This window comes from Lissotriton vulgaris, unplaced genomic scaffold (assembly GCF_964263255.1).
Source record: "Lissotriton vulgaris unplaced genomic scaffold, aLisVul1.2 SCAFFOLD_2691, whole genome shotgun sequence".
Classification (NCBI taxonomy): domain Eukaryota; kingdom Metazoa; phylum Chordata; class Amphibia; order Caudata; family Salamandridae; genus Lissotriton; species Lissotriton vulgaris.
This window is the reverse complement of record NW_028255437.1, coordinates 158,142-171,313: the sequence shown is the minus strand read 5'-3', so window position 1 is coordinate 171,313 and position 13,172 is coordinate 158,142. Positions and strand designations below refer to the sequence as shown.

The window sequence follows — 13,172 nt, the reverse complement described above, 5'->3', positions numbered from 1 at the left end:
TCATGCCTTTACCATGAAATTGCGTGATAAAGGCATGCATGGTAAAGGAATGCGTGGTTATGACGCATTTGTGGGGTAGGCTGATAGGGAGAGGCATGTATGTTTTAGCCACACGTCCCTCTATCATACAACCTATGTTAACACCTCAGAGAGGCTTTTTAAAGTAGCTGCTGGTGCCATCTGCTCATCAAAGGTAAGAGTTCTTCCTGAAGCCGGTCAACTTGCAAGAGTACAACATGCCACCCGCAGTAGGAGTCGCGTCCAAAGGAGGATTTTCACATCTCATCTGTCCAATGAGTGTTGAAATAGCTCAGTAATAGCTAACCACACATGTAGCATGTATATATGTTATGGTTGAGTCCTAAACACTGGTCCCATGAACAAGTGGTGTGAGCTTCAGATAACTGTGGACTTCAGGCTCAACATACTTCAAAACCAGTGAAGTGAGATGTTCTCTGGGGCAGAGGAACATAAGCGAGCACGGCCACAGGGGCTGGAGTGACCCCAGGGAGCAAAACGCGAATGGATGTTTCAGACAGATAGGAAGACAAGAGAACCACTGTCAGCTGGTTGAGAGTTGAGTTTGGTCACTACGACTGGATAGAACGGATTGGAACCTGGAGATGTCAATGTACTCGTTACGACAAAAGATGGGGCGCGGTACAGCCCAGGACACAAGAGCTCCCGCAAGCTTCCATCTTTTTTACTTTTAAGAAGAGTAAAACGTATTACTATTCCACTTGAATCTCTCATCACCACCAGTCTAATGGACCAAGGAAAAAATGTAGCATCCATGTTTACAAATATTATTTTATTACATCAGTTAATTAGACCGCTAAAAGAAAATAAAGGGCTATATAAATTCTAAAATACAAAAGAATACAAAAAGATTTTATGTTGTATGACAGACAGTAGTTTCCAGCTCCTATTTTCAAATACTCCTGTCACCAATTTTAATCCTTGAACAATATTGTAGCTGTGAAGCAGACCCCTGTGATTTCTGTTTGGAAATAATTATAAATGAAATGGGAGGACAATTTGCATGCTTTTTATGTGGACTAGGCAACCTAAATGTAGTTTGGATTAGAACCCTAGCATACATAGTAACACGTCAATAAAAACCAATAAAAAAATGTAAATTGCAAGAGATCCGCACATTGTTTTGAATGGACAATGGTCCATTATTGGAATTATTACACACCAGTCCATTGGCAATTTGAATAAAGATTTTTAAGGGTGGGGATACATTTAAATAGGGATTGATCAAACACTGGGACATAATTAGGATGGATGTTATGGAATAAGATGGGTGGATTAGCTACTAATATTTAGGTTGTAGATACTGTTCATATTTACAACCTATTGATCTAGAAGACACCTTAGAAGCAGCCCAAAATGGTTTTTGGAGAAATTGGCTTATCGAGATATTCGACAACCGGTTAGACTGTTAAGGAATATGATTTTGGAAGAAAAACAGAGGCAGAGAATATTCTCGACAAATAGAAATGTGGAACATGAATGTAGTTCAATTTGGAAGTGGAGAGAAACCAACACTTTTAAAATAAGCTTTTTTAGGGGTGCTAATTTGGGTAGAAAGCAATTGCATGCATGCAGTATGGTTTCTAGCGAACCTTCTGTATTCCATAAGTACACTAGCAATACACTGCAGCGATGGGCTAGGGGAGAAGGCACTAGCCCTGGTGAATTGGACATGTCTATACCACAGAAAACACTAGAGGTAGATTTTTAATTTCAAGGACAAATGTTGAGGGTGAATGGTTCCCCTCAAACCACTCCCCACCTTGATTGGAAGTGTTTGAAATTGGACTAATTCAGGCTGGAAGTCTACAAGGTGCCATTTATAGTGACTTGGTAGCCAGATCTATCATCACAGGACTCAGGTGCACCATCTGAATGGATATGTGGCAAAACAATGCAGAAGAGCTTATGATTTGAGATACAACATATGAGGGAAATTCCAATACATTTCCAGGTGATTTGCACAGTTAAATATTAATGACTAGGAATGCTATAACAAGGATATATAAACAATGTTTTTATAAAGTGTGGGATTTAAAGGCAAATATAGAATATAATGTATATACTCTAAATATTGATATATTGGGTCAATTATGATAATCTTCTACTTTATACATTTTTCATCCTAAATATTTTGCAATTTCTGTAATTGTTTGTGTAATAAAAAAAATAGATATATAGTTATATATACATACATACATATATTTGTAGCTGTGCCTTTATTTGTTAAGCAGATAGGGGTTATGGATCACAGATAGATCACGTTAGCCTCACTTCCACGCCTACTTCGTGTGAACGTGAGACAAGCACCGAGTAGGTTTCCAGATAGTTCCCACATTTCAGGGATGCTGCAATCCTTGTGACTGCTTAAGATGGGGCTGATGACCCTTCTCCTCCTTCGCAATTGCCTCCTTACCCTGAAATAGGGGAAAACAACAAATAAGAAACAGAAGGTGTAAGGTTTACCAGGAGGCAGAGGTCACCAGGTGCCTGCATGGATCTGCACTTGTATGTATGTATGTATGTATGTATATGTATGTATAGGCATTTATATAGCGCACTACTTACCCGGAGGGTCCCAAGGCGCTTCGACCGCTGCGAAACCCTTCCTGGCTTCCATGAGAGATGGTCCCTTAATGGGTATCTCCAGGGTGAGACCAGGCATCCCCGGCGGTCTGGTGGGGCCGTTAGTGAAGATGAGGCAAGCTAATGCCCAGAGTTGCCGAGTGTGATCGCTGATCAGAGTGGGCACCGAGGCGAGAGAATTATCGAGTCCGCTGACCCTGGTCCAGAAACCTGCCGCGCCGGGAATCGAACCCTGGTCCCGGGCCGTCCTCTGCTCTCGGGTCTGCCGCCTCTAACCAGTGAGCCACACTACTTCACTTTATTGAAGACATGGATGGGGCTCCCAAATGGTAACAGAGTGCTGAGGCTATAGAAATAGTGATGCATGAGATTTTTGGATTTCCTGCTAACTAAACGCGAGATGAGAGGTGAAGGCTGGACAGTAGGATAGCACGTGACCAAAAACAAAAATGGGGGACCTATTCACAAGGGTGCACATGTAGATTTACCAATGAGTAAATTTATTACTGCATATAGAGAAGACGAGGGAGGCGGAAGAGTCGTACGGTCCATAACACATCCTCACGAAACAGTAGACCCAACCAAAGACTGTCACATTCATCATAATATACTCGAGGAACCTTTACTTTCTTATATTTATGTTATTCCAAACCCTAAGTGTCTCCTTCTCAGGATACACAGACCCTAACCCACCTAAAAAGAAGGACCTCATTGGGAGATAGCCCTGGCAACCTCATAACCAACCTCTATACAAGAAAATTATGGACTGTAAATAATGTCATTGTACTTGAAATGCAAGCCGAAGGGGTCATAACCTTTCTTAATAACTTACTACATGCACCAGCAATTAACCTATGGGTTTTTGCTTCTCTCCCCTCATGGTACCCGGGTGGGGAATGAGTTCTCTTTAGACGGAACCAGAGAGCTGTTAAAGAGCAGCACACGCCCAGGACATGTGCATGCAATATCACAATAATTGTGTAATATCATGTAATTTAATGAACAAAATAAATGTAAATTTGTTTGTATTATTTATTATTAACATTGGACTAGTAAAATTAAATGTTGCAGCACATTAACTCATCAAATTAAAAGTTTATTAAATAATTAATTTACATATATTAATTTAATTTATAAATAATTTTAAACAATAATTAAAAAACCCTCCCTCATTATTTTTTATTTAATATTTAGTACATTTTATTATAAGTTGTGTTGGTTTACATTTAATTTTAATAAAAGTATTTTTCTTTTTTATTAAGATTTTTATTTGAATCTCAAAATAAAAAATGTATATATAAATATTTATATTTATATTAAAAAAAATGCATATTTAAATGTTGAGATCTTTTTTTTATTTATTGAACATTAGTTCCTGTGAGGTGCTACTTATTATCTTACTCCCCTGCCTCCACTTACCTGTCATTGACCATGTGTAGAGCCTGGCTTACTCCAAGGCTGGGCTGGAGTACACTGGAGCATGTTTTGACACCTTTAGGGCTGTAGTAACTTTAGAAGTGTCGTATATAAATAGCGTCAGTCTTATTCTGCAGTGGGTGATTTTTGTACTAGCATTTCCACCTGTAAATAGCTCACAGGAGAAGCTGAGAGCTCCGCCCGTTGGTTTGAGAATAGCACTGTACAGTAGTTGAGGAATACTACTTTGTGAACTACAAAATGCAGTCTGTAAACAGGACAAGAGGGGGTGCATTTGCAGTGAAGGGGCACCAGCTACAGGGGAAACTATGGCAACCGTGATGTGGTAAAAGAACATTGGGGGCTTTAAAGGCAATCGGAAGGGCATGCTGGCGAATGAAGAGAGATGAGTGGCACAAAGTAGGACTAGCCAGTAGGGTGGCAAGCGCGTTAAATGCTAACTGCTGAAACATGTAGAAATTTGCAGTTTGAGATCCTGATTTAGAAGTCGGCGAATGAGTGACTCCGTCACACCAGTGACAGATATCCAGTCGCCGAAATATAAATCCAATTACATCCTATGGGATTTATATTTCGGTGGATGAGATATTCTTCACTATTGTGAGTGACTGAGTAATCTGTCCACAGAGTTCTACATAATGCCCTGAATCATTGTAGAGGTGGGGAGGAGGGGCTCAGGCTATTAAACTCTGTGTAGTCTGACATCAACAGCTTACATTGTCACTGTCTGCTGCCAGCTAGTCTGAATCATAGGTGGGCGAGGGAAGGACAAACAGGGCACAGGTGGCATCCTAATGATAGGTGTAGCTGTGATGGAGGACCAGGAGGAGACAGAGACAGAAGGGTAGCTCTTTAGGCACCAGTGAATTTAGCATGATCGAAGGATAGTCAATGCTACCGATGTTGAGCCCGCGATACCTATTAGAGATGGCGGCAAGGTGACAAATGAGAAGAATTACATTTTACTGTCAAGCTGAAGCCCAAGGCTGTGTGCCTAGAAGGGATAAGGATGGGGAGAGGAGCAAAAGTGAAGGCAGATAGAATAATGTAAGATGCAGAGGCGAGGGACTTCAGTCTTGCAATAAGTGAGTGATACCGAAAAAAGACACCAGAACTGACGCAGAGTTGACGACAGGTGAAGCGTGAATGAACGTATTAGAAGGAAATATCATGTACAAACCTGTGGAAATGATGTGTGAGATCCATAATCAAATCCCAGATTGAAGCATAGGGAAGAGTGGAGAGAAGTTACAGAAACTAAAGAGAGAAATCATGCGGTGTTACACAGGACTAGGAGCAGATCTGGGAGCCAAGCATGGATACAGTAAAAGTAGCAAGAATGGAATAAGATGCCACATGATGGATGGAAGTCTGCATCCACCGTTTCATCTCTGCAAATTTAGGATATATCAGAAGATTTAGGTCCAGATGTACATAGCACTGAGTGCAAAATACTGGTCGCAATTTGCAACCAGTATTTTTTCAACCAGTGTAGTAATTTGAAAATTGACCTACAAACTAATGGGTTGATTTGCAAATTAATGATTCCTAGTGGGTCAGAATTTGACATGCCTTATGAAAATTATTCAGTTAAGTTACAAATTGCGACCACATAGGGGCAGATTAAGAAGCAGCGGAAGCTGGACTACCGACAAGCAGTTGGAGGTCCCGCTTCCCAGATTACCATCTGACCGCCGTATTGGTGGTCAGATCCTGTATTTTTTCCACTGTGGCATGTCTGCCGCTCGTAGCACAAGCTGCATTGGAAAAAATGCATAGTTCAAATATCCCTGCACCGTATGGCAGGCACCATGTGGTGCCTGACACCTGGTGCAGGGATGATTAGGAGGGCACCACATGCCCCATAGCAGAGGGCCGGGAGCAAAGGGGCCTTGCTAGGGGTCTCAAAGTCACTTTTGTCTGCCTTTTCATGGCAGGCAGACTGCCATGAAAGTATCGTAATACAGTGATCAGATGGAAATCTCTTCAAACGGAAAACCTCCGACATACTGTTGGATGGTTTTCCATCCAACATCATAATGAGGCCCTAAGAATCACAGGCATCACAGGGCTAGTTGCCTGCTGAGATCAGCAAACCATTTAATGCAACCAGTTTTCTTTAACGGAAAACTGGATGTGTTAAAACAATAAAGGACAAGTGTAAGCTCCTTTTTTTAAAGTAGGCAGTGGTCCCTGGGACCACTGCCTACACAACATTTTTTTTTCAACATTCACAAAAGGGAAGGGGTGCTTTGGGGGTCCCTCCCTGTTTGCGAACGGCTTACCACCTCCATATCAGGAGGTGGTTAAATATTATTGTTTTGCAACTGGACTTAAATCGCAAAACATCAATACATACCAATCCAATTCAGTATTTGGAATAGACGCCCTAAACATGCCCCTTCCAAATACCAAATTGTTACAGAATCACAATTTAGTTTTATAGATAAGAAAAGGCGTTTTTGTGGTTGCAAATGGCCTGATTTAGTGAATAAGACCCTTTGCGACCACAAAAGGCTTTGTACGTGTGGCCCTAAATGAACAGCAGGGCATGTCTATCAAACAGATAGGAAGCATAGATCATGCCAGTATGAACTCAAAATAAAAATGGAGCGTATAGATGAAGAGCAGCACACAGGAAGCAGAGTTAAGAGGAAGTCATCTGATGCTGGATGGGAAAAGGCTTTTTCTAGATAAAGACAACATGTTATACCCAAGATGTCCACTTAAATTATCAGAATTTGGCAGACACACTACTATTGCCGATGAAGGCTATATGAGCCAGCAGCACAGAGGTTGAGGGGAACGCTAAGCCTGTCCTCATATAGTTACCTGCTGAGAGGTGGGCGCACAGCACAAAGTCCTAAACCCATAGCCGATGGAGTAGAGGGTGATGCACATTGCCAAGACGATGGCCGCCAGATTGATGACCCTCAAGCCATTGAATAGACCCTGCGGAGAAGAGGATGAGAAGATGGGATCAGGTGCATCCTCCAATCGACACACGGCAGAGCATCACAGTCATGGTGCACTTGGTGAAACCACTGAAGTACTCGGGGAGCAGTGTATGCACCTTTCCATCCAAGCCACCCCCACCAGCGGAAACCCCCACCACTGTTACCCCATCCCGACTATCACTGCATCATCACAAACAGAATTGTGGCAACAAAGTCAAAACAATTGCCCTGTAATCTGTCCCACTAAAAAAAGACTAGAGGGAATTTCCTCAAGTTAGCTCATCTAAAGCCTGTTGTTTGTGGTTTTGAAGCCTGTGATTTAATGAATCACATCTTTTGGGATCACAAAGTTGTTGTGCATTAACTGTTAGTTTACAAAATGTGCCAAGCTTGGATTACATGATGATAGTTGAATAATAATGTAACATTAAACAAATTAAAAATAAAGTAAAAAGGTATCATGTGCTATACATACAATACACATGCTCATTTAAGTATAGTAATTATTGTGTTATTACTGCAGTGCAATAATAAGCATTGGCAAAGCTATGGGTGTGGTGTTGGCTGCCAGCCTTTGGCTTTGACAGTGCTTGTTTTGTTTTGTCATTGTTCTTGTCAAACTTTATTGTTGAGGGAGCTGCTGGGCCTTCACAAATCTAAACAACACCTTGGCTAAAAGCAAAACTAATTTTTGGTCTATCTTTAAAAGAAAGCATTGCAATTGTAGTGTCTGGCACCTTTATGTGTGTATATCAGTGCTGTAGTTTCTTCCCCAGGCAGGGTACCCACCAATGGCTATGCCACACACAGAGCTTAATAATACACGTCTTTATTCTGCTGAGTGCATCTGCAAACTCAACATTCTAAACCAAGCTTTCATTGCGTTCCGCTCTAAAACTGACGTCACAGCTCTATGGAGTCCGGTAGGACCCAAGAAGGTTCAGTCATACAACTTGTAAGATACTACAACTGCCCCATGATGCAAGCCCTAGGGGGTGTTATCAAAATGTGAATGGCACAACACAAGACCAATGGATGAAGAGGGCTGGCTAAAAGTCCCTAAAATCAAATATATATACCATTTCCAGTAGTAAACGGGGTTAATAGTCATTTTATTTTTCCCAATTAGCTCCTAGTACAAGGGAAATTGGTAAAATATTGTTTGTCTACATGGTTTTGCACTAAAATGTTTTTTTTGCTACAATGTTCTATTTAAACATGTGCTCTGAACTGAAGTGATTTTACTTATTTAAAAAAGTTTAATGTCTGCTGCTGATTACGGGAACTGTTTATTTTTTTTAAAATATATATAGGGGTGCCAACATTTTTGTAGACTTGCTTTCTGAGCCTACCTCGACCGCAATACACAAAGCGGTGGTAGTTTGAGTCACGAGTTAAGACCTGTATCTTTCAGGACGACAGTCTAGCTTTTTGATGTGTGGGAAGCATAAAAGAGAGGGAGATGCCCGGCTGTGCCGCTTGCACCACAAATGGCACCAGAGGCAAGGCTGTCTGCGCCAGTTCGCGCCTGGACAACTCCAGTCACCATGCTGTCAGTAGTACCCCAGAAGTCAAAGGTAAGATTACCATACATGTGGGTATTCCTACTGAAATTAAATGAAACAGTAGAATATGATTTAAACTGCTGTCCTAGGTGGTCACTAAACTTAATTGGCGGCCTGTACTCTTGTCGTAACTGCAGGCGGGAGGCTCTTAGCAGTGACCTTCGGTTGAGGACCTTCCCAGCATCCCTAATAACCTCAGTGAGCATGCTTTGAATGCTCATATTTTAATGCTCGTTCACTCCCTCAATCAATCAATCAAGGAATTGTAAGCGCGCTACTCACCGGTGAGGATCTCAAGGCGCTAAAACGTTCTATAGAAATCTGGGATCTAATTAGAGATGAAATGCCAGATGTAGTATTTATTACTGAAACCTGGCTCCATGAATCTTCCATGCCTGACATTGCCATCTCAATACCCCCTAACTATAAGATTTGGAATTGTCATAGGGCTGGCTGCCATGGGGGCGGCACCGCCCTAGTTTTTAGCGACATCTATGCATTCTCTTTGGAAGACAGCCGCTTGGCGGAGGAGGGAGAATCTAACTCTAAAAGATCGAAGGTTATTAGGAGCCACTTTTGTATATAGGCCACCAAAACACCATTCTCAGTGGGCCAATGAGCTGTTTGCATGGCTCACCCCTCTAATGCTGAAACACAGTAGGTATTTATATATATATATTTTTTTTTTATTGATTTGAACATCAGGGCAAAAATTACATTAATTAGAGATTCATAATTGGCTATAATCACAACAAGACAGCATTACAATGCCACACATTCCCCACCAACATCGAAGGATCATTACAGACGGCTCCCCTTCCTAACGCCCCCCCGGCAGTAGCGTCCAGCTACAGAGATGCATCCTCTATCTCTAGTTCTGGTGGGTCACAAAGATATCCTCTGTACTTATTCCAGGCACCCCATACCTTTTCCCACTTTCGGGGACATCCACGATGAATAAAAACCGCCTTTTCGGCCACCATTGCTTCATCCATATCCTTGCACCATTGTCGGAGTGTAGGCGTTACATTCGACCCCCACAACCTAGCGATGTTGCGTTTAGCGAACATCATTCCTAACATTGCCCAGTCTTGTTCCTGGTGAGTGAGGTCGTTTGCTTCCCACACATTCAATAGACAGCATCTGGGTTCTGGCAGTAGCGAGATGTCTACTGACTGGGAGATCGTGCGCATTACCTTGGCCCAGTATGCTTCAATTTGTGGACATTCACAGATTTTGTGAAAAAATGTACCCACCTCCCCACATTTCCGTAATCAGTATTGGTGTTGGGCTTTCTTGACTGCATGGAGTGTTGTTCGGTGTGGTACGTGCGGTGCAACACTTTGAGATGGACCAGTCTGAGTCTTGACGGTATGGCTGTTTCACGCGCCGATGACAGTGCCTCTTGCCATTCCGACTCATCGAAGACGCCCACCTCCCGGGACCATGCGTGTCTCAATCTAGACGTCATATCAGGCAGATTGTTGACTAGTTTGCGATATGTAAAGTATGTTGCCCCGCCAGTCATGTGCTCTGTCAGGAGTCTATCCTCAAACCGGGAGGCCTACATTTGCTCTACAGGGCCGACATCAGTCCGCCGTCTTCTAGTTCCCGCCTATGCGCCTGGTACGCGGGCTCGTGCTGTGGGGCATGTAACTAGTAGTTGATTATTTTAAGATGCGCTGCCCAATAACACAACTGCACGTTTCGGAGCGCTATTCCCCCATCGTACCAGCTGCGCACTAGTTTGTCCCGGGCAATCTGTGCCGGCTTGTTCCCCCATAGCAAGCCCGAGACTTTGGCTGCAATAGCTTTAAAATAGGCCTGTGGGACTGGAAATGGTGTATTTTCAAGGACATATAGGAAACGTAGAAGCGACATCATTTTATACAGCGCTGCCTTGCCCAACATCGTGATGGGAAGACTATGCCAGACCAGGTATATTTTTATTGGGGACTTTAATTTTCATTTAGAAGAGCAGAAGAGGCTTTCTGCAAACAATTGGGGAACGATTTGCTCATTCTTCTACTTACTCAAGTAGTTAGCGGTCCCACTCACCAGTAAGTCAGACTTCAGAGACCAGCTTTTCTCAAACTCTAATAACGTACAGGAGATTCATATTTTTTCACGGTTATAACCAATGTTGAGTGCATTTTTGACTCAGATGTTTTATTTTTCGCTAAGTGCAGCAACTTACGCAAACATATGGACTATGCACTAATTCTCCCTTTAGCCAAAAAAGTGAACTTTGGGGCATCCACCCTATTGAATTATCTCATCTCGCTGCTGCCATTTATGGCTACAGTATTTTGGTTAACTGTCAGGTATCTTCCTTCTTGGAGGATAATAACTTGCTTGACCCTTCCCAGTCGGGCTTTAGAGTGGATAACAGCACGGAGAGTACACTCGTTGCAGTTTTGGATAATATTAGGCTAAAGGTAGATCAGGGAAAAGCAGTGGTCTTAATTTTACTGGAACTGTCTGCAACATTTGATACTTTCTCACATGGACTTTTGATGAAGAGGCTGAATGAAACACATTTCCGTTCCACCGCTCTCCAATGGTTCGGCTCATTTCTTTCAAATAGATCCCAGTCCATCCAGATGGATCAATTTAGATCGCCTCTCCATAGCTCTAAATATGGTGTCCCCCCGGTATAAGCACCGAGTCCTACACTATTTAATGTGTTTGTCTCAACTCTCGCCATTCTGGTTAAAAAGTGGTGTTTTGACATTTGCCCTTATGCTGACGACAGCCAGCTGATCATCTCCTTGGCGACGCTCAGTCTAATACCAAGCAAGATCTCGCAGGTGGTTGGTTGGATGTCAGCGCACTGCCTGAAGCTCAATGCAGAGAAATATGAAATCTTGCTGTTTGGTGGTGCTTTAAATGTATGGGATACTCCTCGGTGACCTCCATCGCTTGGCACTGCTGCAGTGCCATAGAAAGCAGCAAGAAATCTTTAAATTATTATAGATCAAACACTCACCATGAAAGATCGAGTGTTAGACTATTAAAACTTCTTAGAAAATTGTTTAGATGGATCCCGATGGATTGGCGCCGTACGGTTGTTCACCCTCTGATAATCAGTCGCCTGGACTATGGATATGCATCATATATGGGAATGGCAGACTATCTGTTTATATACCTCCAAACGATCCACAATGCAGCCACTAAACTGATTTGCAATAACGGCAGAATGCGACACTGCAACTTCTTCTTTAAATCATTACATTGGACGTCAATACATAAGAGGTCTCTGTTTAAGATACTCTGTCACGCTAATAGATCTTTGCATAACTACGGCCCACTGCTCTTGAGAAATTGGGTTTACTTTTATCAATCTACAAGATATCTAAGACCATAATTCTTAATTCAAAAATACGCATATATTGCAGAGAATCTCGAGACTCATGCCATTTGACATACCTGAGCATTACTGAACCGTCAAAGGCAGATCTCTGTATGACGTGGCTTGGCACAGAGATCCAAGTCCCATCTTTAAAAGAAACAACCAAGCAAGAGGACTCGTTTCACCTCATCTATCTGCACAGGATGTGATATCACATAGGAAGTGACATCACTGGATTTTGCATCATCCAACTGCACTAGAAGTGACATCACTGGTTCTCTGCCAAAGCTGTTTTCACTTAATGGAGCCTACATGGCAGACGACCGACTGGCCTACCAAAGCAGCGAAAAGGGCAAACCCATCAGTGCCCGTTTATGCCCCACCCAGCACCATGACCCCTGGTCCTCCTCCCATCCACCACCTTCCAGAGCTACTGCTACTCCACTGCAGCCCTCAGCTTCCTGAACCCTGGTCGCATCTCCCAGTGCTGCTGCCGTGCCTCATTGCCCTAAAGGTGCATGCTCCATATGCCATTTCACATGCCACCTCCCACACCCACCTCGCTCTCCCCACACATCTCACACACCCAACCCCTTCCATACACACTCAACACATACCGGACACCCACTACCACATACCCCTTTCAGTCTTGCATTGTACTTAACAGTCGCTCCCATTTAAAACACCAGCACAATTTGAGATTTGCTCCACAACTGCTCACCGGACCTGCTCTTCCTAATCGAAACCTGGCTTACTCTCTCATTGGCCCCTGACATTGCCAAGGCAATCCCTCTCCAGATACAAGATCCCAAGATATGCCAGGATAAACAGACCCGTAGGCAGAATCGCAGACACGTTCAAAGAATCCATCCAGTGCTCAACCATCTCACAAATAACCACCAGCAACATAGAACACTGGACCTAAACACTTCTCATCACCGCCAACTACACCCTGAGCAGCCCCCTCATCTACCCCTCTTCCAGAATATGTACCAACTTTACCTACTTTATTACCCACATGATCCTCAACTCCAACGTCCGCTTGCGACCTTAACTGTCACCTGGAGAACTTTACCGATCCCAACAAAGACCAACCTCCTCAAGGACATGTCCAACCTAAGACTCACCTTGTGAGTGGAAAGCCCCACACATGCTGCTAGACGCATACTGAACCACATTCTCACCAGCTTCAGCAACATCACAGTGGACACGCTCATACAAATCACCTGGTCGGAC

The 13,172-nt window shown here is 43.0% G+C and overlaps 1 protein-coding gene across 2 annotated transcripts in view; it reads right to left on the bottom strand.

Moving 5' to 3' along the window:
• Positions 1-796: 796 nt before the first annotated feature.
• Positions 797-13,172, bottom strand: part of LOC147659121 (transmembrane protein 176B-like) — a 58,428-nt gene continuing 46,052 nt past the window's right edge. For both annotated transcript variants that reach the window (XM_086951958.1, XM_086951959.1), the window contains exons 7-8: positions 6,895-7,014; positions 797-2,456 (exon numbers count right to left, since the gene is read on the bottom strand). In XM_086951958.1, the coding sequence (XP_086808084.1) occupies positions 2,379-2,456; positions 6,895-7,014 (198 nt within the window). In that variant the 3' untranslated portion in view covers positions 797-2,378. The remainder of the gene's footprint in view (positions 2,457-6,894; positions 7,015-13,172) is intronic.